This window comes from Strix aluco, chromosome 28 (genome assembly GCF_031877795.1).
Source record: "Strix aluco isolate bStrAlu1 chromosome 28, bStrAlu1.hap1, whole genome shotgun sequence".
Lineage (NCBI taxonomy): Eukaryota > Metazoa > Chordata > Aves > Strigiformes > Strigidae > Strix > Strix aluco.
Window position 1 is genome coordinate 1,999,730 of NC_133958.1, and position 26,930 is coordinate 2,026,659.

Here is a 26,930-nt window from a genome sequence, read left to right on the forward strand (position 1 = left end):
AACCCCAATTTATTTTCGAGAGGGTTATGCATCTTCCCTTATTAGCAGATGCTCCCCCTCAAAAATCAAAGCAACCACATAAAGACAGTTCCTCAACTCCTTTAGTACATCTTTTATGCACCTACAGACTTTCTTCTATGCTTGGCTACAAAATACTTGTTAATGCTATAAAATTAGATTTTTCTCCTTGTTCAGCTCTGGAAACCCTGCTCAAGACTTGCAGGAATGCAGAAGTGACACGGAGGAGTTTCAGAGGGACTGGACTAACAGACCTTCAGAAATGAGGGTTGTGTTTCTAGCTCTGCATGACCCTGCTAAAAGATACTTCCCTTCTTCAAGCCTCCATTTCCTCTCCGTCTTGTATTTTTAGATGTTAATCTAACAGGGATAACAACTGTCTCTTATGACAAGCCTGTACATCACTTGAGTTTGACAGGGCCCCCAAACTTCACCACAAAGCAAGAAATACCTGATAAAGCTTGCGATGTACACGTTAACAAAGGTAGCCATCAGGTACTGACAGTCAAAGCGGTCCATGATACCTCCGTGCCCTGGGATTGTGTTGGCAAAGTCCTGTGCAAAGCAGAAGGGAACGGTCAGTGTGAGGTTAATGGTGGGACCAAATGATCTTCAAGGTCTTTTCCAACAGAGATGATTCTGATTCTCTGCATTTAGCAGTTTCAAATGCCTGTTACCTGTACTTGCTCACGTACCTCTAATGCTCAACACTCACACCCTTGCTCTAATTCCTCCCAAAAGGAAGAAGGCAGACTAAGAAGATATTTTGTTTAATCTCTCCCTGGTTTGAAAAGTTTCTCCTTTACAAAGTGCCTGAGGGACTCAAAGCTTAAGTCAGATCTGTCACTCAAAGGTCAAGGAAAGCTGATGTTTATCTCTTGCAACCCTGTCTCGCCTTTCAAGGCATCTTAACCGAACACCGACTGTTTGTACATAAAACCAGCCTGCGAGATATCAGGGGAAGCCTCAGATTGCAAAACTTCCTGACTGGGTCTTTCTTCCTCTACCTCAAGTTCTGAACCAAAGCGAGGTTTAGAAGATCACAGCTGAAAATGTTAAGGTCTCTCCCCATTCAGATCAAAACACCCAGATCAAAAAACCACTCCAGCATTTCAGCTGTGACCGAACAAACCTCGCCTCCCTTCCCAATGCGCCCAGCCTGCCACTCCTTGAGGAACAGGGACTGTTTAGAGTGAGTCCTGGTTTTGGCTGGGACAGAGTTAATTTTCTTCACAGTAGCTGGTATGGGGCTGTGTTTTGGCTTTGTGCTGAGAACAGCGTTGCTGACACAGGGATGTTTTAGTCACTGCTGAGCAGGGCTTACACAGAGCCAAGGCCTCCTCTGCTCACACCGCCCCAGAGCGCGTAGGCTGGGGGTGCACAAGGAGCTGGGAGGGGACACAGCCGGGACAGCTGACCCCAACGGGCTGTATTTCCGTATCTGGGATATTCCATACCGTGTGACGTCACGCTCAGCGTATAAAGCCGGGGAGAAGGAGGAAGTGGGCGGACGTTTGGAGCGATGGTGTTTGTCTCCCCAAGGCACTGTTACGTGTGACGGAGCCCGGCTGTCCTGGGGACGGCTGAGCACCCCCTGCCCATGGGAATGGGGAATGGATTCCTTGTTTGGCTTTGCTTGTGCACGTGGCTTTTGCTTTACCTATTAAACTGTCCTTACCTCAACCCACGAGTTTTCTCAGTTTTACTCTTCCGCTTCTCTCCCCCTTCCCACCGTGGGGGAGTGAGCGAGCGGCTGGGTGGGGCTGAGCTGCCGGCTGGGGTTAAACCACAACAGAGTGCTAACAACCATTCAGTCTTTCCTTTCTAAAATGCAAATTACCTTCACCACACTCACCTTGATTTTGAAGGCCCTCTTAAATCCACTAGCAAAGAAGCCTCCGAATGGCCCAATGAGGGAGGCGAAAGTAGACAGGGCGATGCTGTGGATTTGGAAGGGGTACATCCGGACTGTCTTCTGCAGAAAGAAAAACATGTCAGAGAAGGATTTTCAACGAGAATAGCACTGCCCACTGCTTGCCCCTCCTTCTCTGTTCTCCAGGCTTTAGGTCAGTTGGTTTTCAAGTGAGTTTATGTCCCACCAGACTTGTGACAATTCCTTTGGGACTTCAACCAACATGGAGCACCAGTAAATTCCCCCTTTTTCTGGATGTACCATCATCTCTTGTCATGTTCTTTCAAAGACCATCAAAATAGAGCCCTGATCTCTTTTCTCTTTTCTTTTCCTATCCCAATAAATAAAATCCAACAGAGAGAGTCCTACCCAGCCCACCACAGATTGCAGCACCAAGGGGATGTTGTACTCCTGTAGCTGGAACAGCTCGGACGGCTCGCAGTCCACCGTGAAGCTGTTGGTGTCGTTGTTGAACTCCACCGGACAGGTGAAGCACCGGTACCCAGACATCACATAGGACAGCTTCAAGGAGAGAGAAAAAGAGACACAGAAAGAGAAAACAGGATTAGTATTTTCCTGAGCAAGGGGGCAGAGCCCATCTCAAGAGAAAAGGCCACTCAAGGAGACAAGGCGAGGAGGGAGCCACACTCCCAGCTTCATTAAGAAGATTACTCTCCTGAGAAGTAATTGGCTAAAGGCAGAGTAAGCATTTTCATTTAGTAAGTGCATCTGTTCAGCAAGCAGTGATCAGAGCCCCGTACGAACAGGCTGAGACAGGCTGCACCGCTCGGTTGAGAGGACGGAAACAAGCAGACACAGAGATGATCATAAAAACAGAGAAGAATATTCCAAGAGCACTGAATTCCCCGCACAGCCCTTGAAATGATGCACAGTACTCATCCAACAGCAGCAGAGAGAAAATTGTAAGAATAATTGTTGTAATGAACATGTCACAGGGTCTAATGAGGACTAAAAACTTCCTCCAGTACTCTGCTCCATCTGCAGTATCTGGGCACAGCACGAAACAGCCACAGACCAGTTCAAATCCTGGTCTGTAAAGAAAATGTGAAGTCTCTGACAAGAGCTGGAAGAGCTTAAAGCTTGACTGCATTTTTTTAGACAAAACAGTCAACCTAGGAAGGGAAAAGATCAATGAAATAAGCACCATGACTGCTACTTACCAGCAATCCAAACAAAACGGTGGCAAAAAATCCCCCAATAAAACCCTCCCAGGTCTTCTTTGGAGAGAGCTGCCAGAGAGAGAGAGAAGAGGATAGTTACAAACTGTACACCTCCGCACACCGCCACACACCTATGCAGCCCTTCCTCACTTGTGAACTGCTGAGGCAAATACAAATTGGTGTCAACAGCCAAGAAATAAGAGTTTGGTCAGAAGCTGGCACTAACATCTCCGTCTGAAACGGTTCATTTAACTTTACAGCCTCAAAGACTGGGAGGCACACCAAGTTTAATTTAGAGGCTTGCTTCAGACCCACAGCAAACCACAAAACTGAAGATGAGGGAACACAGAACTAAAACCCAAAGAAGCCAAAATGCACGTTTCATCCACCAAAGTGTTACAAACCTTGATGAGTGGTGTCCGACCAAAGAAGAACCCGAACATGTATGCCATGATATCATTGCAAATCACACAGGAAATTGGGACGATGAACCTAGATGGGAGAAGAATCAAACCATTGGAAAGCGCCAAGATCAGACAACTCCAAGACTTGACTAAATGAGCAGTTGCTTCATAAGATGCTTTGCAGTGCTGTCACATCAATGTCTCCCCCTCCAATGCAGGAGCAACCACTTGAAGCTCCTTGGGAAATCTGGAGGGATTACTCTAGTGCTCTGGGCTAAAAAGCAGGTCATGTACCCAGAATGGCCTGTTTTAAGCATGTTTTCTTTTGCCACACATGACAGGTTGTTAGGCAGTCACCTCCTTTTCCCCGGAGAGGCTGCATTTTAGCTGTAAGCAGGCAGCTCTCAGAGCACTCTGGGCTGGTTGTGATGCACAGAGGAACATGCAACCTTGAAGTGGCCAAAATTACCTCCTTGCTCTGCTGCTTTTGGGAAGACCACCAAAAGGGCTTCCCCTCTGCACAGCAGCTGGAGTAAGGTGGCAGGTTGCAATCTTCTTCCTTTCACAGTGCTGCTTTTAACATGGTGCTGACAGCATTGTCCCAAATCAAGTGCCGAGCAGCACTTTCTCATCCATTTGCTAGATGTGGGTATAAAGAGACACCATCCACACAGGCCTGAGGCTGCCTGAAAGGTCCCTACACCCCACAGCAATTTTCAGATGCTTCTTTACAACAACTCTCTAAACTGCTCAAGTAGCACAAAGCAAGTCCTAAGTCCCTGTGGTATCACTCAATCACTTTGTTTTCTATTCTGAACAGGTTGGTCCCTCACAGGAAGCACCTTCTCCTTGGCCATTTGTTTTTTTAAAAGAAAAACTCAAAACACGGTCATCCATTTCAGGCTGCAGAAATCAAAGCAACTCAGAACACACTGCAACTCACCATATCATTCCTTCAAACAGGTTGTGAATGATGAGGTGCGACTGGGTAACGACAATTAGCAACGTCACATGGGTCCATCCAAACTGGAAGAGAAGAGAGGATGGAGTCCAGCCCACCTAGAGACACCGCCCATACGCATCGCTGGCAGAAATCAGACGCTGTTAGCTACCTCCCAGGCAGAGAAGGGCTCACGTACACGTGCATTTCTCATATGCACCTTCACCACGACAAACACCAAGAGTCACGAAGAGCAGGGAACGGTCACCCGTAGTAATTTATGGGCATGTTCTTCAGCTCAAGCCCAGAGGTGACCTTCACTGGGGACACTTTTGCTGCACCAAATGCTCTTTAGCCCACCCCTACCCCATACATCTCACTCAGCCTTTTGACTAGACAAGAAGAGGAGAAGACTGATAGATATCCAAGTCGTATCCCTGTGTGCTGAATATATTGGAAAGCAAAACTAGATGCGTCGACAGCCAAACACGAGCAACGCTTTACTGATGTCTGGGAAAACGGGGACATAGCCAATTAACCCTGGTGGCAATCTACCCTCAGTACAAGAGTCACGTAGCCTTGCGCAGTCCTCTCTGCGCAGAAAGTTTTTTACTAGCATCCACAAATGCAGAGAGAAGAGAATACATGATTGCAGGGAAATTTGGTCAGGGCCAGCTTCCTAAAAATACAGTTTGCTCACAGTAACTTTTCTTCCAGGCAGCATTACAACACACAACCAGCACAGAGGCATCTACTGACATGTAGTCCTCTACACAACGTTTTCAAGCAGCCTACATTATCCCTTCTTCTGCCTCCAACTGGGGGCAGCCAGGCCCTGCATTTAACCTTACCATGTAGAACTGCAGACGATAGTGCTTCTTCACCAGACTCAAGACAAACATGCAGAAACCTGATGAGAGACAGAAGAAAAGTAAATGGTGGGAATGCATCTTCAACAGTAAGAAATAGTTTTTTACCGTGACATTGCACAGCTCCTTAGGATTTCACTTGAGTAAAGCAGCAACACGGAGAGGGAAAACACACTACTTTGGAAATCACAAAATGCCATTGCCTACAAGTAGCACCTGAACAGATGAACCATCTGGGCTGTCCCGTACAGATTATGGAGTTTTCTTCTACAAAGTCCCACGTAAGAGATTTGCCACCACTACTCTAACCATGCAGCTGAGTGACAGCATCACTGAAAAGCAGAGATCATTTGCTATGGATACTGCATTGGGCACAATACTCAGGACAAGAGTAGTTCAAGGAGATTTCTTCCCTCCTGCCCAGATGAGATTAATCAACAGAAAATGCGGTCTCCACCTGTTAAGTATAGGGCGAAAGAAATGAAGCGGTGGTATTTGCTGAGAATTCGCAGGGGCTCCTCTCTCTGAACCAAGGTGAAGAAATAATCCGTCACAGTCTCGCCATAGAAAAAGTAGTTTACGCAGAGCAGGAAGTACCTGTGAAGGATGCAGATGCTTGTTAGCAGGAACCCTAAAAGGCTTCTGGAGAAACACAGAAAGCGACTGATCCCTAAGGTCTTTACGTTCCAACAAGCAAACAAGCTTTCCTCAAGTGACAACCAGAACTTTATTTCCCCCCGTGTAGAAATGTCACCTTCATTTAAACTAGTGGCTGCATCGTTCGGCTCCACTCCACTCACTGCTGGGGTTTGGTTTTGGCCTTCTGATGCACAAAGAGTTTCTGCCTTTAGGTGGCACTCCTCAACAGCCTCTGCCAGCTTCTGCATCCTAAAGCACCGGCTCTGGGCTTCCCGAAAGGCCTGCTCCTGCCCTCTTCCCAGCCCTCACATCCCAACAGTCAACCCTGTTTCACAACCACCTAAAAAATCCCCTCCCACCCAAGCAACCATGTCCATCTCTAAGTGGTGACGCCTGTCAAAGCTGTCCCTTGCACAGATCATGGGATGCAAATCTCTGTGCTTCATTAACAGGACAAACTCTATCACAGAATCTCAGGTTGGAAAAGCCCCTCGGGATCATCGAGTCCAACCCTCAGCCCGACTCTACAAAGTTCTCCCCTACCCCACATCCCCCCACAGCTCATCCAAACGGCCCTTAAACACACCCAGGGATGGGGACTCCACCCCCTCCCTGGGCAGCCTATTCCACTCTCTGACCACTCTGTCGGGGAAACATTTGTTCCTCATGTCCAGTCTGAACCTCCCCTGTTGCAGTTTAAAGCCGTTCCCTCTCGTTCTGTCACTAATTCCCTGGGAGAAGAGACCAGCACCAACCTCTCCACAACGTCCTTTCAGGGAGCTGCAGAGAGTGATGAGGTCTCCCCTCACCTTCTCCTCCTCACACTGAACAGCCCCAGCTCCTTCAGTCTCTCCTCACAGGATTTATTCTCCAGGCCCTTCCCCAGCCTCGTTGCCCTCCTCTGCCCTCGCTCCAGCCCCTCGAGATCTCTCTCGGATTGAGGTGCCCAAAACTGGACACAACCCTCCAGGTGTGGCCTCACCAGTGCAGAGCACAGGGGGACTGTCACCTCCCTGCTTCTGCTGGTCACACTATTTCTAATCCATGCCAGGATGCTGTTGGCTTTCTTAGCCACCTGGGCACACTGCTGGCTCATGTTCAGCTGCTTGTTAATTAGAACCCCCACATCCTTTTCTTCCAGACAGCTCCAGCCACCCCTCCCCAAGCCTGTAGCCATGCAGGGGGTTGTTGTGGCCCAAGTGCAGGACCTGGCACTTGGCCTCGTTGAAGCTCATCCCGTTGACGTTGACCACTGATCCAATCTATCCAGGTCTCTCTGTAGAGCCTCCCTGTCCTCATGCAGATCGACACTCCCGCTTCACTTGGTGTCATCTGCGAACTTACTGATGATACACTCTATGTCCTTATCAAGATTGATACAGGCTCTTTCAAGACATTGATCTATCGAGACTTGGGGGGGCTTTGCCTTTACAAGAGCTGCTAACACATGGCCCTGGCCAACACACAGCAATGCCAGGGTCTCTGGTTTGGAGATAATCCCCTTGCTGCCCGCCTGCAGTGAGACAAAGCGTCATGGCTGCACACACGCCTGGGGAGGGGAGCAGCTCCCCCCTCACTCACCAGCTGAGCGTCCTGAACCAGGGCAGGTCATACGAGTGGTACACGTTATAGCCAATTGTGATAATCTCATGGAAACATTTGATCTGGACACACATCACCTGCACAAAAACACATCCGGAAGCTGTAATACATGTTGGTTAAACATCTCTCCTCAAGGAAAGAAAAAACATGCACGTGCAGAGCAAAAGATACTTTAGCAGTCGCTATTGGTCTGGCAGGAGTCTAATCCAACATGGGAAGGTCACCGTGTTGTTTTTCCCTCCCGTTTCTTCTGCAGGAGGTTTCTAACAACCCCGTGTATTAGCTTTAATTGCAGCCAAATGCTGACCACCAGGGCAGGGAGTTACAGACTCCTTCTAGGTTTCCTCCACAGAGAGAGAAATCCAGCAAGCTGAATAAGGACCTCTAAAATATAAGGCTCTGAGCTGCCCACCCCAGCAGTGGTCCCAGCAACTTTCCCCGCTATGGCTGTGAACGTCAGGGCACTTCTCTGGAGCACTTACTATTGTCATTAAGACCATGGGTCCCAAGTAGATGATGATGAAGAAGAAGGTGATCATTGCCAGCGTGAGGATGCCTCTTACCCACCAATTCTTCCATCTAGGCCATAGAGAAGGAAAAAACTTAGAGAAACTCAAAGCCAGGAAGCAGGACAGCACTTCTGCTCTCTGCACATCACAGGAAGGAAACTGAGCCCTGGAAACCCCAAGTTTCCTTTCAGTGCTGCCGAGTGACCTTGATCCAGTGATGAAGGTCTGGTTGCAGCAGCTGCAAGGCTATGGTTCAGCTCAGCCTTCCCTGCTATGAACCTCACTAAATGCAGAAAGCATTAGCCAGGTGCAGAGCAGCTCCAAGGGCACTGAAATGGGACAGGAGAGCGTCTGTTCCTGTTCCGCTACAGGTTTCCCACACCTTGGACAAGCTGCATGATAAGTTCAAATAAAATGGGGACTATTATCCCTCTCTGCACTCCCTTTCAAGAGGAAACATGGGCGCTGGAGTGCTGTACCCTCACTACTCTCCTACAGATCCTGCCTTGAGCCTCTCCCATCTCACAGCACACCCAGCAGAGACACTCTCTGTGATATAAGTAAGATGTTTTCCCCCCACAGCAGTCTGTAGAGAGCATTCCCAGTTTGCTCTTAAACCTTGTCCTTATCAGCCTGCTTTTCTCACGCATTCCTGCAGAAGTAGGTCACACTAGTGGTTAAAACCACTGCTGCTGAAGTCTTTGCTGAGCATGCTGTCAAAGCTAAACACCACTGACTTCTGCCTCTGTTCACCTGCCAAGACCAAGCAGGCAGCAAAGCAGCAGCACCCCTCTGCCACCCGTCCTCTCCCACGCGCAGCCCTGAGCACTGCACTGTGCTCTCAGCACCCTCATCTTCTGCTTCCTGTGGCCTCGGGGGCACCTTCCTGCTTGCACTCAACAGAGGGAGAGCGCAGCGCTTCTGAGAGGTGCTTATTCAGCTTCCAGCAGCCAACGCCATGCTGCTGGGCCTGGGAAAACCACAGTGAAGGTGCAGGAGCCCTGGCAGCAGAGGAGAACAATGCTCAGGGAGTGCTACCTTGAGGACAGGTTGGAGAGAGCTCTGTTCAGGACCTCTGGAGTGTCATCCGATGTCGGCACAGGGGCCGATCCTCCAAATTCAGATTTGCTTTCGCTGTCTGATGCTGTCTCTGCATCCAGCTTGTTCTCAGACTCTGACTCCTGCAAGTTAAAGAGAGACAAAGAGCTTTACTAGACGCAATGCTGGCACTCTTTGAAGAAACTCAGAACAGCCCACTGGATGTAACACTTATCACAACTCTGCTTCTGCATGAAAGAGGAGAAGAAAATATTCCGGGTATTACATGAGGTTATACCCATGAGAAACAACATCAAGTGTTTTAGGTGACATACACGATGAGTTTTACTCTCCATCAGTTTCGGCAGCAGCCACAGAAAAGAATCTGTTCCCTCTGAACAGTTAAAGATGCCTCACTGTTGATTAATAAGTATCTCCAAGTGCAGCAAATGCTTAAGGGACACAGGCTTGTTAGCAGGAATTTTCACAAGGTCTCCCAGTCCCCAGGCAGATCTCCAAGTATGCCACACTGCCCAAATCAGACAGAAAGGCCTCCAAGTAGACAGGCTCAAGGCCTCCAGACAGACCTTTAAAGTGCTGACTTTACATGCGGGCACTAAAAATAACACCGAGCCCATCTTCAAATAGCTGAAGAGGAAGAGCACGGCTTATCGCTCAGGCCCAACCATCCTCTCTGGCCACAGGAGAAACCTGATGTACTGGAAAGAAATACACGTGCTTTCCCCGCCCCTCGTACTGCTCCAGCACTTAGCTCAGAGCAAAGTCCTGTATTTAGGGGGGAAATAAATACAGGCAAGGCAGGAGGTTACTGAAGGCTCTGCAACAGGCCAGTGGTGGAAAAAGGATTATAAATGTCCTCCTGGCTCCCAGGCAGTCCCATGCCCTCTCCCAGCAGAATTCTTTCTTCTAGTCCAGCTCCTGAATAGAGGACAAATCCAAATTTTCACGTTTTGCCCTTCATTTCAGCAGCAGAGCTTCATCCTGTCCCTCAGTCCTTGAAGCAAGGAAGGAAAAGGCCACTCCCTGGGGAGCGCTCATGTCTCAGGCATTTCACCTCAGACCATGCACTATTTTAAAACCCCCGGAAAACAGAGTGTGTTTGCAGGAAAAGCAAGGAGGGACACAAGCTGACAAATGCTGGGAGCTCTGCAAACAAAGCGACTTCACCCTTTTGGGCTCCCAGGCAGCGCTCCCCCGTGCTTGAAGAACAGCGACCCCCCCACCAAAACACGCATCCGCTGGGACTGGTTTGGTGTAACCAAATCCAGGAGTATTTGTAGTTCACTAGAGCAGTAAGCCTGGAGTAGCTTCCTTATTTAAGGCAGGAAGAGATAATTACTCCCCAAGCTGTAATGTATCAATGGCTGCAGGCCAGGTTCTTAAAACAGACAAGGACAACTAGACACCGTCAGGTGGAGGCAGCTAAAAATACGACGGTGTTGTCAGAGATGACTTCCGGGGACGAGCGAAGCACCAGCCATCCCACCAGTCACATCTCGTGTCGCCTCTTCCTCGCCTTGATTCACACTCACTTCTTTCTGTTCCCATCGACTGGGAAGGAAGAGGAAACCAAAACTAAACACCTTTGCCAGCACTCACGTGGGTGTGGCAAGCTGATAAAGAAATGCAACATGGCTTTTTTTTTCGGCTGGCTTTTAAGTGACCTGTAAAACCTGCTTGTCCCTTGGACTTCAGAGAGATTTAGTGCCAGTTAGCTGGGAACACCCAATAGATCAAATTCATAAGGCAGCTGCAAATGGCAGCAGGCGAAAAGACTGGAAATGATAAAACTCCCTGAAGTCCATGAGTTTGGCATCCTGTAGCACAGCACAGGTCAGGGGCCCTGTTCTCGAGCAGGTTTTGGGAAATGCATGTAGCACTACATTTAGCTCCAGTCAATGTTTCCCATTGCAATGCTTTCTCTATGCTTTCTCCAAGAGAAGGATTCTCTGAAGAATTCTCCTGTGAGCAATCTAAACAGAGAGAAGCTTCAGCTCTAGCCTGACCAAACTCAGTTTCTCCTTCTGGTCTTCTAGATTCCATTTAGGAAATGGGGGCTTCTCTTGTTGCACATTTCTAAAGACAAAAAATTAATGTGACTGATTCAAATCAAATGGGCAAGGAAGTGTTTAGGTACATCAGGCAATCACTATCATCTGTACAGGCTAAAATCAAAAACCTCAAGCAGCTTTCTAATGCAGTCCAAGTATCCATCATCTCACGCAAGTCCCAGGCTCGCCAGCCATGTGATAAAAGGACTAAGCATTGAAACAAGGAAGCAGATCCAAGGCACCATCCCTGCATTTTACTCCCCAAAGTGCTAACGTTGCAGGGCTAAGTGCAAAGCAGGCAAATTACTCCTTGCCTGTAGCCCAGAGGATCTGAAGTTCCACAAAGTGCTCAGGGATCAAAAGAAAGGGAAGGAGCACTGATGCCTTCCTCCCTTCTGCTCCTGGCCAAGAACATGAAGGATGAAAGCAACTGCATAGCTCAAGAGACAGAGGAATTTGATGTTGCAACCAAGCTGCTGGAATGGGCAGTCCCGACCTCTGCCACGGCCCAGCCAATAATTTCTTGCACTGACATGGATGGTGCAGCTAAATTGATGTAAACCTGATCCACCAATTTCAGTGCAACGCCAAGCCAAACCTTATGCTAAAAAGTGTTTTGGTCTCCAAAAGCAGGAGCAAAACCTCACAGGATAAGTCCAACAGCGCAGGCATCCCGCTGTTCCCCACTTCATCCTCAGCAGCGGGAAGAGGAGACGTTGTGCAACAGACACGCAATACCCACAGCTCCAACCAGCATCGACACTTTATTTCCAGAGAGTACAAAGAAGGCAGTCAAGAGGTTTGTCAAGATAAAGGGATGTTGTTAGGGTTCGACATTAAATGTAAGACTCATTCCTGCTACAGGTCTTGCTTGCTCAATTTAAGCCTGATGGGAGGTGGAAGAAACATTTTCCCTGATGGAAGAAATGGCCAAAGTGAGGGCTAACATACATTTTAACATCTTCACTCTGAAACCAACCGAGCAGCGCTGGGAATCAGCTCTTCCTACTTAGATCTCTAACTGAAACAGCGTTAAGATTATATAGGACATTGTGCCAGATATAGGCTATGGAGAGGACTCAGTAATTGACACTATTTTTATACCTTTTATGCAAATTGCAACCATCAGCCTACAAATCACCAGTTTAAGCAGCTGAGCGAGATGCTAAATAACTTGTTTAAGCCTGAGTGTGATGCACCCTGGTCTGGTCTACTTAATCCAGCTGTGGCATTGCCTTGGTAACACCCTCCCGCACGTTTCCACTGCTATCTCACTGGTCCTCCAGCCGAGCCAGACAGATCCATCCCCAAAGGATAATCATCGGATAGCAACGCTTTCCGCAAAGCAGCTTGCAGCAGCAAGCACAGAGTGCAAACCGGCACAGACGACAGTGAGTGATGCTCGCCGAGGGCTATTGCTGGTGAAAATCTAAGCTCATTACAGAGTCAGTGCTTCTGCAAAGAGCTTGAGACGGCAAGGGGCAGGTTTGGGCTGTGTTAAGCCACAGACTGCAAAGTGTGCCCCGCAGTACCAGTACAAACAGCGTTTCAGGGAAGCTGGGTCTAAGAGATGGTATTCTGTCACCAATTCTGCTGCTCACCTAAGAAACACCAGGTTTCTGATGCCTCCTCTGTGCTGCTTTCTCCTATTTTCTGCTCTTGAAACAAAAGCCTGGAGAGACTCAGACTCACAGCAAGTTAACCCAGAAATCATGACTTGACTCCTTACCCAGCTGCTGGACCGAACTCTCTCCTTTACCCTTCCACGGACCTTATTTCTGCCTTTTTTTGGGTTGTTGTTTAGGTTCTTCCCAAAATCGAAGATATTTAGCTACAGGCTGATTCTCACATACATCTGATCACACCTGAACCAACTGTGACTTGGAGGTAGCAACTAACACAGCCCAACACTGGTACCCAAAAGCTTCACTCTTGCACCAAGGTCTCACTGAACCAGAAGCTGCCCAGACAAATGAAAATGCAGCCCCATCACCTTTCAGCAATCCCACTGGTGCTCCTGCACTGGGGCATAGCTGTCTCCAGCTGTATTTATTCCATATGCTCTTACCACACCTCTCCCTCACCCATTTTCCTGTTAGTTCAGTGGTTGATACTCCCTCTGCCTCTCTCCTCCCAGGCAGGACAGCCGAGCCCTCAGTGCAAACATGGGTCAGGATGCCAGAAATCTACGTGCACGATGCAGAGCCAAGCAACAATTAAAACCCCTTAGTAAGAGCAAAACAAACTTTCCCTCCACTTACCTTGGAATCTGGCTTTATCTTTCCTTTTCTTTTACAGGGTAAGCATTAAGTCTATTAAAACACAGTAGCTTTTACTGGCTTTTGTTACCAACATGCAGTTATTAAATTGAAGGGCTCTTCTTTGTGCAAATCTGCCTGTCCAGCACCATAGGCAAGCCCCATGCTGCTCCTTCAATTTATCATCTCAGTATTGAAGGCTTCATAAAGAATCAAGGGAATAAGTAATGCAGGAATAAAATCAAGATAGCAACGTACATTTTATCCTTACTCATTTCTACAGAAGTCATCATAAGAAGAAGGAGTAAAACCCACAGATCTCTGTGAGGGCTGTTTCTCCAGACTGGTTAACCAGAGCAGACAGAGGAAAAAAGCCAGATACCTACTTCCTTGTTATATTTGTGAAATCAGTAGATCTAAGCAACATTTGTGAACAATATTTTATCACCCTAAAGAAAGATACACGGAGAAACAAGTTGTCTTAGCTGTCTTTAAACAACTTAACTCCTGCAAGCATGCGGTAAGAAATTTGTGCTCACACTTTAAATGGCTTTCTTGCAGCGGAAGCTGTGAGCGCTCGTTTTTTTTTTTTTGCCCAAATATCCATGACATGATCTCAGTTGTCATAGAAACAAGTCAGCTATCTCCTTGCCAAAAATTTTCTGCCTAATACAGAGATACAGTTAAGTATTCAATGCTGGCAGATTAAATTAGTTCAAGAAATCCCATTATTTGTGCACCTTTCTTGAAGCAAGGTGCTGTTTTATTTAGACCTCCTGCCAGATTTTAACAAAAAGCTGTGACGGAAAATGCTAATACACTGCTAAAGAGAAAAATATAGTTGCTGTTTCAGGCAGTATAATTGAGAGCTAAAACAACAGGGACCAACTGTACTAAAGCCTCTGCTATTCTCACCTCTGAGCACATTTGCAGGATCGAGGCCAATATAATTAGTCGAATGGATACAAACCCAGTGGCGTCAGTTATGAAAATCTCAATGTTTTTCAAAACTGATTTTACTTCCTATGCCCAGGAAACTTCTCTGCTCCGTTCCCCTCTCCCCTTCTTTGCTGCTTTACCTACATGGCACCTGCCCGTCTCCAACAGCTGCCGGGCCACCTCAGACAGATCCACCAAGGTGATATCGAGGCAAAAAAAGGTCCTGTTACTCCCTAATTATAGGATATTCTCTTTTAGAGGTTTACAAGCTCAGAAGGGTGAAACGAGAGAGGGAAGTTTGGAGACCATTAACACTAGAAGTAAGAAGCAAACAAGTGTCTAGACTTGATTTGTACTAAGGTCCCAAAAAAGCACTGGCTTTTTGCAAGTGGGCACAAAGTAGCTCCTGTCCTGGTGCTGGTCTAGGAGAAAGGGCTTGCACTTCTCAGGCTGTGAAGTTATCTGCAGGGCAATTAAATTCAAGTTTCTCATGTCCCCCATCAAGAGATCCCACCAAGCTGGCATCTAGCGGTGACTGCTTGATTCGTTGTCTCAAAAAAATCAGTGAAGCTCAGGTTTCATTTACGTTGATATGGGACTCCCTTCCCCATCCCAAAAAAAACATATTCCAGTTGAAAACATGCACAGAAATTAGGGCATGCCTAAAAACAGAGACCGTTAGCAGATAACATCACAAAAAGCATAAATGTTTGCATAGCGGCTGAAATAACTAAGAAAACTCCCATGGCCGCCCGCTTTGTTTTGAACACAAGCAGGCTCAGCCAGTGGGATGTGATCGGAGGTATGCACAGTCTGCAGTCAGCAGAACAACAGTCTGATACAAGAGCCTGATCTCAGTCAGCAAATATGATTCATGCCAAGTCGCGTATCCCTGTGACTCACTTAGCACAAGTTAATCCTCTGCCTGGCCCCCAACGCAGCACCCACTCCGGGGTCTGTTTATTCCAGGAAATCAAGAAGGTAAATGCATCAGGCTCCAAGTCCTTTCAAGAAGCTGTTGTATATACAAAAGAGCACAAAAATAGATTGCTGGTTCTGGCATTCCTCCAGAATTTCTTACTGCTAAGTAAGGAACCTGCCTCCCCGCCTCAAACACACGATGGAGATGTTTTGGAGATAGGCTTCAGTGCTGGGTTCTCCTGGATCTAACTGGCATCCCTCTGCTACAGAGGCATTTACCGAACAGGCAGACTTTGTTGTCCCTGCAGACACAGAAACACGTACAGAAACGAGAAAGCAAAGCTCCTAAAGGCCTCTCGGAATTGGTGTCTGAAAGAGGCTGCCCCAGCCCGGAGCTGCGTCTGCCCAATTCTGCACAGATACTGCGATCTGCTGTTATTTGGAGGAGCTGTGAGAAACGAGGGAGAACAAACAGCTCTGCAGAAACAGGTACACTATTCACATCGGAAGGTTAGTGCAGGAAAAGTCTATTTTTGTCCTTCGAAATGATAACTTGCATCACGCCAAGGCCGATGGCTTCTGACCCTCAACTCCTCTGGAGTTATACATATTTTTCCAAAATCTAATCAGAAAAAAATCTTACCACTCTATTTAATTTGCTGACTTTAAGGTGGTACCACAATCTTGTTCACATTTCTCTACCAGTCAATCCCGTTGGCTTTATTTGAACTAATCAGGGGATGGAGCCATGTAGGACTTGGACCGGTACGTTTAGGTGTAATCCTGATGAACCCAAATCTGCAGTACTCTGAAGTCAGAGCTATCATCATAAACCTACGGACTACCACACACCTTGTTCTAAAGAGAAATGATTGAATCTTCATGGTCCTTTATAATCCTGGAAAGTATAAATCAGAGAAAACTCAAGTGAAGCAGATCACCAGGAAGGACACAGGCTAACACAGACCACATTTTTGGGGAAAACAATAGAGCTATTAACAGGCACAGTAATAATTTTCTGTCCCAAATTCCTGCAGATGTGTCCTGGCCAATACAAAGAAAAGTGACAGTATTCTTCACGTTCAGAAAGGAAATACAGATTTGCTTGGAAACACTGCATCTTCCCATAAGTTGTTTTCCTAAGGGTTTTACCTCCAAGGTTAGTCTACCCCTGGTGCACATCACTGCTCATTTAAAGCAGGCAGGAGGATAAAATGGTTTTCTTGCCACCTAATGTGTGGTATGTGGTTGACAGACAGGGAGATCGGTCCTCAGTTTTCCTCCCCGCTGGGAAATGCAAACATCTCATCACAATTTCTCTCTTCTCAGCACCAAACATCCCTCCATTCACAAGAATCACCCCCAGCATATCACTGCAAGCACATGGCTTCGGAAGCGCACGCAGAGACACTCTTCGTGTGCAGAACAGCTCCTCTGAGCACTGTGCGAGAGCCCTGACCTCAACCTACAACGGCGGGGTCAAAGACAGCACGAATAGCCATGGGGAGCTGTGGATGTGCCACGGCCTCCCTCCGTCACCCTGCGCTACACTAACCTTATTGTCCACAATAACAAAACGCAATCACGCTGGAGCAGCAAGAGGGAACTCGGTGAGAAGCTCCCAGATCCACAAAGACCCAGCGGGAACACTACAGAAAACAGGTCAGCCATCTGCCTGGAGGTAACGGCGACTTTTAGATACTGCCAAGAGAGACAGTCTCTTGTGTAGCTCTCCAGACCAGACAGTCATTAAATAAAGATAGGAAACAGAAGCCAGCTCTGAACTATCTGAAGGGCTGAGTAACAGAAAAGCACTTGTGGGGTTTAACCTGAGCGTTGAGAGTCTCCCTCCTCACTTTGTCATGCACGAGCACTGCCCACAGCTCCATGCAGACTGGGAAGGAAAGGACCTCCTCACAGCCCAAGGCAGAGACATCCAACCCTTAAAATGACAAAAATCTTCCTGGGATCAAACTTCTCTGGCATCACCACAAACGAGCAAAGAAATGGGCAGTTCAGTGGAGAGCCTGCACGTTTTGCAAAAAGCAGTGGTCAAGTCAAACACCATCCAAAGGATATGCAGCTCTTTCATCAGCTCCAGGGCAGGCCAGAAGCTGGCAAAGGTATTAAATATAACAGCCGGTTATACTGAGCTCCATTAGAAATGCAATCAGTCCAATTTCTCTTTGTCATAATTAACAACAACGGATAACAATGCACTCCTGTTGGTAAACACACATAAAGCTGAGCATCAGATGGCAAGGAAGGCTGAAATGTATTCTTACATCAGACCTGAGATTGCTAGCATCTGTCAAGAATAAAGGAGGTTCATGATTCAGCAGAAGCCAAGCAAACTGATGTGTGGTATCAAGCCTGAAATAATATTAAGAGCTATTAAAAAAACAAGCCTTTGGGGTGGGTCTAGAAGCAGGCTTGGATGAGGATGAAGAGAGGCATCGCTGTGGTGGTTTATTGGTTTTGGTCTTACAAGAACCTCATCTTGTTATCACAAACTCCCAACTCCTAGGAGCTCTCCTGTGACCTGGGAAGTAACAGGATTTGAAATTGCCCACATTTTCACAGCGCCTGCACTGTTATTTCTCTACACCCTGCACCCTCTCCCAAGCCGAACACCAAAATCGGAGCTGCTGCATCCTTTCCAGCACAGACCAGGCTGGCGTTCTCATCTACCCTTCACCCTCCCAAGCAGACCTAAGGGACAGTTACTTGTCAGCACGAGCATTCAAACACTGGCATTTACTTAGCTCAGTATCTTCAAAGCACTTTATATCACTAGGGAAGTCTTGCAAAACACCCAGAAGCACAAGAAATCAAGAGGCTTGGAAGCCAAAGTCCTTCACATTTTGTACCACATGATACAGATGTAGCCAGATAAAAAGTCACATTGTCAGTCCAACCGCAAAACCGGGCTGGAAAGAACAAGAGTCCTCATCATCAAACCTTTCCTAAGTACAGAAACATTTCCCCCTTGCACACTTCATGCCTGCTTTCCAAGGCCTTGTACCAGCGAAGCGACGCTCCTGCGCTTTTCCTGTAAGAAAGGAGCACGCCCAGCTGCTGCGGGTGCAGCGAGGTGCCGAACGCTGCACTGTGGAAAAATCCACCTGCACGGGCCACTGCACAAAACTGCCTGCCAGCAGAGCGACTGCAGGCACCGCTTCTATTTGATCTTGCAGCTGCCACCTCTCTTAAAAGGGACAATATTTTCCAGCAAGACACTGCCTGACAGTGACAACGGGGTCGGTAAACAAAGCCATAAGTGATGCAGGGGTGTGATCTGCAGCCCAGATAAGCCTGCCTCTAAACAGACCTGCCCTCCTCCCCTTCCATGGGACTAGGCCATGGGATGTCTGAGACCCCCTCCGCTAATTTCAGACAACTACCAGTGCAACCATCCTAGCAACAGAAGGACGGAAAAGGAAAAAACCCTCTGTCCTCACTTCTGAGCCACACAAAGTGCAAACCGCTACTGACAAGCAACCTTAAAATCCCATTAAACTAGCAAAGGTGTTCCGGAGCTCTGCATGCATCATGAAACAATTTGCCTTCACACTTTTCCTGTTCTCTTTGGAAGCTGGAAGAGAAAATGTGATTTAATGGCATACACACAACACAGGAGAGAAGGCATTGACCTCTGATTTCAGATAATGAATGAGTCTACAAAGCAAAGGGATGAGCCTACAAAGACCGAGGGAGAACGGGATCTGTAATAACAAGAAACTAGACCTTGTTTCAGTCACCTGATCTCAGGTATCTACACACTAACAGCAACAGTTAACAACATCTAAGAAGTCCTTGGGCTAAGAAAATGGGTACCAAGCACAAATAACACCAGAGCAGGTTTCCCTGTGTTTTCACTGGAGAGATCAGAAGGAGTTCACTGATCAAACAGATGTTGCCTTGTTCCCTTTGAGACAAAGATTGTGTGTTGCACAAGTTTTAACACAAATTGATTTTAAAATGTTTTGCTCCTTCGGTTGAGACCGTTGTGCCAGAGTTTCAGCTATAAGCATTGCCCTGTGCCAGCGGGGAGGAAAACATCAAAGCTGCCACATTGTGCAAGGGTTAGAGGACCAGAAAGTGAAACCAGCCTCTCTCTTTCCACTATCAAAACAGTAAAGTGGGAACAAGTACAAAACACAACTTTCCGGGTCTAATCTTAAAATCAGCCTTGATGTTTACATCTCATTTTAACTCGTTTCTTTTAATATGCTGAGAGCTCTTTTCAGAAGACATAAGGGTTTCTGTAGAATACAATATGCATTGCTAAATCATTTTTCTTGGCAAGGCTAACTGAATGACAAAGCAGAAACAGGAATCTCCCCTCTCAACAGCAATACCTGCAGGCAGGCTAAGACCACCGATAAACAGGACGCGCATGAGCAATTTTGCTGCGTTGGCTTTATACTGATGTTATTCCCAGGCTCTGCCAGGCATTTCCCAAGCACTAAAACCACAACGGCTTGATCTCAGGGGAGGAAAGAAAAATCTGCCACTGAGGTCTGCTGCCAAGGAAAGCACAACACTGTGGGGTTTTACTAATGGCAGGATAACTGTTACCAGGTAACCGCCTACCAGGCTTGATTTTAACAGTTTTGGGAAATTCTCTGCCTGCCATAACTGCTTTCTATTGTTAAGAGACGTCACATTCAGCACCTCAGAGGAGCTGTTCTTCATTGCTTGGAAACATCTTTTCCTTTTTTATTTTCTCTTGCAATTCATTTGAGCTGCTTTAGGATGAGCAGGATGACATAAATGTTCCCTCTCTCTAGTAAAGACGCTTCAAGTCATTGACTCAAAAGTAATATTAGAGGAGCCCTTCAGAAGGCTCGCTATATGTAAAAAGCATACTTGCCTGGAGATAACAAGATTGCACTCAAAATAGCGGCCCTCTGACCTTCTTTGGCAACTTCCGCATGACAAGAAGCTAAAGCAAGATCGCAGCTTGGCCGAGGGAGTTTGTTTGCATGCTGGTTAAGCAGTACCAGTCCTTCCAGGCTGCTGAGGGACGTCTTCCAACTCCCACAAAAGTTCTGGAATATAAAAGTCCCTGAAGATTTTCTGCTGCGAAGTAAATTCCAACTGAGACAAATGTACTTATCTAGAGGATAACAGCTTTGCCCTGTGCACAACAACAACAAAAGAGGAGCCATCTTATTGCTCTCTTAATAGAGGTTGGCAAATCTGCATGTGAGGCAGCTTCATGGAAGCTATGAAAAAGGCAGAAACTTCAGTTCTACACCAAGGCAACCCATTCGCGACGCTGTCAGTGCTCTCTGTCCCAGTTCCCTCGCTAATCACATCAGAACAATAAAGCTTCCTCAAACCTGACTGTAGAGCTCCTAGCAGGTGTTAAACCGGCATTCAAAACAGCGTTAAATGTGACATTTAAATTGCAAAAGACAGTTTTGCCTCATGATTTCACGCTTCTCTGAATTGCGTGCTTCATGCATTAACAAAGGAAACATCAATATGATGCTACTAAAGGGCAAACGGACAATTCCAGGGTTGCTCCCAAGGTACGCGCATTAAACCCCAACGCAGCAAAGAATCGCTTTTCCCTCCAGTTTTTCGTCTTTGTGACCCTGCAAATATTATTTACAAAGTTTTTCTTGACTGATTATTCCTCTTGCTCCTTTCCTCTTTGGGGAGGCGCAGGAGTGAAAGATGACAAGGGTGACGACATGACTCACGGAGCAACTGCCAAGCTCGGAGCATCCAACTGGGTTTGGGTTTGGAACAGAAGTGACGTTACGGGGAAAGAGTCAAGTTCTCTTTTCACAGCTCTTCTTTGGAGAAACACAACCGTTAAACCTCACTAAACTATCGATGGAGACCACACACCCCGTTGCAGGAGTGAGTACATACTTAGGGATGACTTAGGATGTACCAAAGTCTTACCTAAAGCAATCTGCAGGGTTTTGTAACCCCAACTCGAAATACCCAACAAAACCAGTTTACGCGCGGATCTCCCCGCTCCTAGAAGGCGGGAGCCGGGACCGGTTGTCCAGCCACGGATGAAAACACCCCCGAGGCCCGGCTTTGCTCGTTTGGGGCCGGTTTTGGGGCTGTCGCGGTGGGGTAAATAAACCAAGCAACGGGCCCCGCAGGCGCTGCAAGAGCACAGGGAGAGGCGCACGGTGCAGGGCAGGACGGGGGTCGCGCAGCAGCGGCCTCAGCCCCGGCGGGAGGAGAAGAGACCCCCGCGGTCCGCAGGCCGCGCAGCCCGCCCGCCCGCCGCAGGCCCCGCGCCCCCCCGCCGCTCCCCGCCCCGCTCCCCGGCCTGCCCCCTCCGCTCCCCGGCCCGCACCCCACCTTCTCCTCGGGGTCCCGCGCCCCGCCGGGCTCCCGGCCGAGCCGCTGCCGCAGCTCGCTCATGCCGGATCCGCGCCCGCGGCCGCTCCGCACCGCTCCGCCGCCGATGCGCCCCTCACTCCCGCGGCCACCAGGGGGCGGGCGAGGGCAGAGCCCCGCCGCCGCCCAATCAGCGGCGCGGGAGGGAGGCGGAGGCGGGACTTGCCCCGTCCTGGCTCCGCCCAGGTGTACCCGGATGTGAGGCCGCCGGCGCCATCATGGGTGGGCGCAAGTGCGTAGCTGCCGCCGGGGGGAGGGATCGGGAAAGCCCCGCGCGCGGGAAGCTGACGGGCTCGGGGAGAATCGTGGCGGGTTTGTCTCCCAGAGGAATTGTCGCGGGTTGTCACTCAGGCCTGGAGTTCCTGTCAGGAACTGGCGTCTGAGGAGAGGCGCCTCGAGCTGTCCCTACGGACAGGCCCTGCGTGTGGCACTGGCGCGGGCTGCAGTGACCAGAGAGCCCCCCCCCGACTCAGAGGGAGCCCCCCCTCAGCCGGGGCGCGGGGCGAGCGCGGTCTCCCGGCACCGCCATTCCCGCTAGGCCCGCCGGCCATCGCCGCACGGCGAGGCGGGACGCGGGCTCGCGCCACTGGGAGTGTGTAGTCCGCGTGGTGATTGGCTCCCGCCGGATGAGGGGGCAGGATTAAGGGCAGGAGCGGCGCCGGGATTGGTCGGAGAGCCTGGGGGGAGGGAGCGGGGGGGACAGGTTACGTGAGCGTGGATAGGGTGTCGCTGAGGGAGGGGAGGGCCGCTGGCGATTGGCTGCGGCGCGACGGTGGGCGGGGCGGAAGGCGGTATAAAAAGGGCGCTTGGCGGGCCGCGGCTCTTGGCGGCAGCGGCGTTCCTGGGTGTGTTGGTGCTGGTCGCTGCTGCTGCGACAATGTTCGAGGCGCGGCTGGTGCAGGGCTCGGTGCTCAAGCGGGTGCTGGAGGCCCTCAAGGACCTCATCACTGAGGCCTGCTGGGACCTGGGCTCGGGTGGCATCAGCCTGCAGAGTATGGACTCCTCGCACGTCTCCCTGGTGCAGCTCACGCTGCGCTCTGAGGGCTTCGACACGTACCGCTGCGACCGCAACATCGCCATGGGTGTCAACCTCTCCAGGTGGGGAGGGCGGCGGGGCCTCTCCGGGCGGGGGAGCGGGCCCGGGCCTGAGGCGCTGAGGGGAGGCGAGGGCCGCTGGGCCGTGGGGAAGGGGGGGAATGAGGGGAAGATGTGGGGCGCGAGGTCGCCTTTGCTTTCGTCTTCGCTGGGGAGCGGCTCTTGGGGCGGGCGGGCGCCGTTTGGAGCCTTTCTCAGCCCTTCCCCCTCCCTCCTCAGAGCTCTCGCGCCGTTTTTCGCGGCGCGCGGGGGCTCCGGCGGCGGCGGTGACGTCACTGCCGGCGCGCCATGGCGGGAAAGCGTGGCGGGGAGCGGGGCAGGCCCAGCCCTGCCCGCCATGGCGCCTCGCCGCCCGGTCCGGCCCTCGCTCTGCCGCACGGGGAGGGGGATGGAGCGGGGGGGCCGAGCCCCAGCTCTGCGCTTTCCGCACAGCTCCGTGTGCCGCGGCTGAGCTGCTGACTGCTTCTTGCCAGCCTTGTTTTCACACTGTAGTAGGCAACGGGTGCGCGTTCCTGCTCTGTCTGCTTGTAATCCTGTGAGTAACGTCCCTTTCTCCCTCTCTTAGCATGTCCAAAATACTGAAATGTGCAGGAAACGAAGATATCATCACTCTCCGAGCAGAAGACAATGCGGATACGTTGGCTCTAGTGTTTGAAGCACCAAGTGAGTGTTAGATTTGGGAACTGATTTACTACAGTGATATTTTTAGGTAGTCTTCATAAATCACATAGATGCAGGGTGGGAAGGAAATGACAATACTTTTGAAATGGGAAGGGTCACCTGATACTCAAACACTTCAAAAGGTCTGGAGATGTAAGCTTAGTCAAGTTGACCAATGCTTTCTTTGTAAGAGAAAGACTTTAGGCCATGTGCAGATGCTCTTGGTGAGTTGCTATCCTCTTACAGCTACTTTGGGTCACTTTCTGATTTCTAGCTCCAATTAAACAAGGTGGATCTTATTGTCACAACTGAGGTGTTTTTATTTGGCAGAGGGGAAAGGAGTAAAACTTAAATTCAGGTTGATAACTTCTGAGAAACACTTTGTCAAACTATCTTTTGTTTCTTTAGATCAGGAAAAGGTTTCCGATTATGAGATGAAACTAATGGATCTTGATGTGGAGCAGCTTGGAATTCCAGTAAGTAGTAGCTCAAATGACTGACTACACTATCTCTTAGAAATGGGTGTTTTCCTATATCCACATCAGACTTGGAGTTTGAGCTTGTAACATAAGTTCCTTTGGAAAGCCTGGACAAACACAGGTGTAGTGACTACACTGGGATTCTTGGTAGAAATTTAATTGTGACACTTCCTTCACAGGAACAAGAATATAGTTGTGTAGTGAAAATGCCCTCTGCTGAATTCGCACGTATTTGTAGAGATCTCAGCCACATCGGCGATGCAGTTGTCATCTCCTGTGCAAAAGATGGTGTGAAATTTTCAGCTAATGGAGAGCTGGGCAATGGAAACATCAAGCTGTCGCAGACCAGCAATGTGGATAAAGAGGAAGAAGCTGTAAGTTAAGCATTCACAGTTGCTGTGGGGTCTTCAGTGTTGAGGTTTCTACAAATATGATTAATTATCTGACCTATTGGGGGCTAAAACTGGGTGATTGGATCATGTACTTCTCTAGTTTATAGGTTAGAGTCAACAAATTGTTGCCAACTTCAGGCCCTTACCCCAAGGGCCTGCAAGCAGTGCTCAGCAGAACAGTGGGGAGTAGCCCTGACTGCCTTTGCAATGGCTGAATTATTTGAGGGAACTTGCTGCAGCTTGGATTTATTGATGTCTAACCTGGGTGATTGTTTTCTAGGTTACAATAGAGATGAATGAGCCAGTCCAGTTGACCTTTGCTCTGAGGTACTTGAACTTTTTTACCAAAGCCACTCCCCTGTCACCTACAGTAACACTCAGCATGTCTGCAGATGTTCCTCTTGGTAAGTAGAAGCAGCTCTACTTGAAAAATCTTGTAGAAAGCTGCCAGCTTAGAACTGCATTAAGAACTCACTGAATGGCTTCTCTGAAGAACCTTCTGAATACTGTTTTTTCTTTTTCACAGTTGTGGAGTACAAGATTGCTGATATGGGACACTTAAAATACTACCTGGCTCCAAAGATTGAAGACCAACAAGAAGGCTCTTAATTGGAGTAGGACTGAGGGGGAGATCTGAGCTCTTCGGGGAGGACAGCTGACTTTGAGAAGGAGATGGTGGTGTTAGCAATTTCAGTGCATTGGAGATCATATGAGCACCATTAGGCATATTATGTAGATATCTTTGTAAATATTTTTCAACTTACTATTTTGCTATACTGATGTCTCTAGAAATAGGAAATTTTGGTTTTTCTAGTCTATTCCTGTACTTCCAGTAATCTCATATGCTGTCTGAAGGTGAAATATCTTACTCCTTTCAACTTGTGTTAGAGAAGGGGTGCAATATTTAACTTGAGTAAAGATGATGTTTCCCAAAGTTTCACCTGTGGACCTGTAGTTGACTAGGGTTGCTGTTCAGTTATGCTGTTTTATTTGACCTTACTTTATTTTTAAAGCTGGTATTCTAACTGAAACTTGGAAAATGGAAATAAAGAATGTAATTTTGTGGGTTTTAACCTGTTTAAATGTGGATGAATGAGTCGATGCTTTGTCAAAACTATGCTGTACCCTAGCTCCTTTTCCAGAGGCACGTGTGTGCTTCTTTGCACTGGAGTTACCAGCTTCTCCGATCATTTAGATGTGTTTAATGGAGGGGTGTGGTTGGTTTGAGTAATTAATTGGTCTGTGATGCCATTCCCTTTAAGCAGAGGTTTGTGGAACAGGCTTTCCTTAGTGCATGTGTCAGCTCTGGCAGCTCTCTCTGTCCTTGGTGAAGTCTGAGAGCGTTGTGGGCACATGCTGTGGCACAGCTCTGACAAAGCAGCTTGGTCTGAGCTGTGTGAACCCTTCCTGGGTCTGGGTCTACTATTTCTGAGTTATTGATGTTAAGCTGCTCCTCAGCAGGTTGCATTCATTGTGTGCCTTTGTCCCCCACCTTACATGCGTCTGTTGACATGTGTAGTGCATTCTCCTGTGCCACCAGCAATTCTCTCAATCGAGGATATTTGTGATCATGTTCATTTTATTGGTGAAGGTACAAAACCATGGTTTACAGCATGTTTCACCCTGAAGGTTTGATCATGAAAAACAGGGTTTGAAAACAGCTTCAGGCAGCTGCTGTGTTTCTCTGCTTCCTGAGTGCTACCAGCTAGCCATAAATACCCAGTGTGGGACCTGAGCGATGCCACTTTGTCACAAATGAAGAAACACTAAAAAGCAATTCAGTTGGCTTGATCAGTGCTGTGTGGTAAGTAGAACTGAGAGGCTCTGCAGTGCTCTTGGGTGTGCTTTTTTAGGAGGCCACCTACCTCCTGCTAGTTGGCAATAAAAGTATCTTGAGCATAAACTGCCTGAAAACTTGACACTTGGAAAACCCAACTGATTTAACAGAAGAATTTCACAAGGTGGCAGTACTGATTTAAGAAACAAATTCTGCTGTGTCAGAATGATGTGGCTACTGTTGGGATAGGAACTTGCCCCTGCTTGAAGCTGGGGGACAGGATTTAATGCCCCTGCCTTTGATTCTTCGTTGGTAGTAGCACTACTCTATTAGTAGAGTTGGTTTAGGCTGAGGCTTCCTTCTGTGATGCAGATAGCTCCCTGCATGGTTTTCGGTTCCCACGTTGAGCTTTGTCTTGTGTCTTCAGAGCATACCCCGTTTATTCTCTTGAACTTTCTTAGCTTGCTGATTAATTCAGTACCTTTAAGAAAACATCTTGGAGGTAAGATCTGGCCCAGCTGCCCTAAAAGTTTTCATCAGTTGCCCAGAACAGTAGTAGCGCATACCTTGGATAACCAGGAGGCTTTTTTCACTCCAAAGGTGATGCCTCGAATTGGATGGTCACTGGGGTGCCCACAAGCACAACAAGCAAATAACATGCTTCAGCAAAGAATCAAAAGATTTGTGATGCTGAGATAGGGAAGGAATCCGGGTTTCAAGGATGTGCGTAAAGCTGGGCTAGATTGAAGCAAATTCTGGTGTAACTCCCTGTAGTGGGGATTACCAAACCTTTATTTATGCTATTCTACTTGTAAACACACTGTAAAAATAAGGTAAATTATTTGGGTTT

General features: G+C 48.4%; 2 protein-coding genes across 2 annotated transcripts in view; one reads left to right on the plus strand and one right to left on the minus strand.

Moving 5' to 3' along the window:
- LOC141916116 (rho GTPase-activating protein 25-like) overlaps positions 1-22,316 on the minus strand; it is a 52,880-nt gene extending 30,564 nt beyond the window's left edge. The window contains exons 1-12 of the mRNA XM_074808250.1: positions 21,639-22,316; positions 9,113-9,255; positions 8,048-8,144; positions 7,545-7,642; positions 5,782-5,921; positions 5,307-5,365; positions 4,459-4,541; positions 3,516-3,603; positions 3,112-3,180; positions 2,300-2,452; positions 1,874-1,993; positions 470-573 (exon numbers count right to left, since the gene is read on the minus strand). Coding sequence (XP_074664351.1) covers positions 470-573; positions 1,874-1,993; positions 2,300-2,452; positions 3,112-3,180; positions 3,516-3,603; positions 4,459-4,541; positions 5,307-5,365; positions 5,782-5,921; positions 7,545-7,642; positions 8,048-8,144; positions 9,113-9,255; positions 21,639-21,701 — 1,217 coding nt within the window. The 5' untranslated portion in view covers positions 21,702-22,316. The remainder of the gene's footprint in view (positions 1-469; positions 574-1,873; positions 1,994-2,299; positions 2,453-3,111; positions 3,181-3,515; positions 3,604-4,458; positions 4,542-5,306; positions 5,366-5,781; positions 5,922-7,544; positions 7,643-8,047; positions 8,145-9,112; positions 9,256-21,638) is intronic.
- Positions 22,317-22,484: 168 nt separating this feature from the next.
- On the plus strand, positions 22,485-25,386 carry PCNA (proliferating cell nuclear antigen). Its single transcript, XM_074808157.1, has 6 exons — positions 22,485-22,775; positions 23,338-23,435; positions 23,841-23,908; positions 24,091-24,285; positions 24,584-24,707; positions 24,830-25,386. The coding sequence occupies exons 1-6, from the start codon at positions 22,555-22,557 to the stop codon at positions 24,910-24,912; spliced, it is 789 nt and encodes a 262-aa protein (XP_074664258.1). The 5' UTR covers positions 22,485-22,554; the 3' UTR covers positions 24,913-25,386.
- Positions 25,387-26,930: the final 1,544 nt, after the last annotated feature.

Coding starts and splice junctions, on each gene's coding strand:
- PCNA (XM_074808157.1), top strand. CDS start 22,555: ATGTTCGAGGCGCGGCTGGTGCAGGGCTCGGTGCTCAAGCGGGTGCTG. Junction 22,776..23,337: donor ATGGGTGTCAACCTCTCCAG/GTGGGGAGGGCG, acceptor TCCCTCTCTTAG/CATGTCCAAAATACTGAAAT. Junction 24,286..24,583: donor TGGATAAAGAGGAAGAAGCT/GTAAGTTAAGCA, acceptor ATTGTTTTCTAG/GTTACAATAGAGATGAATGA.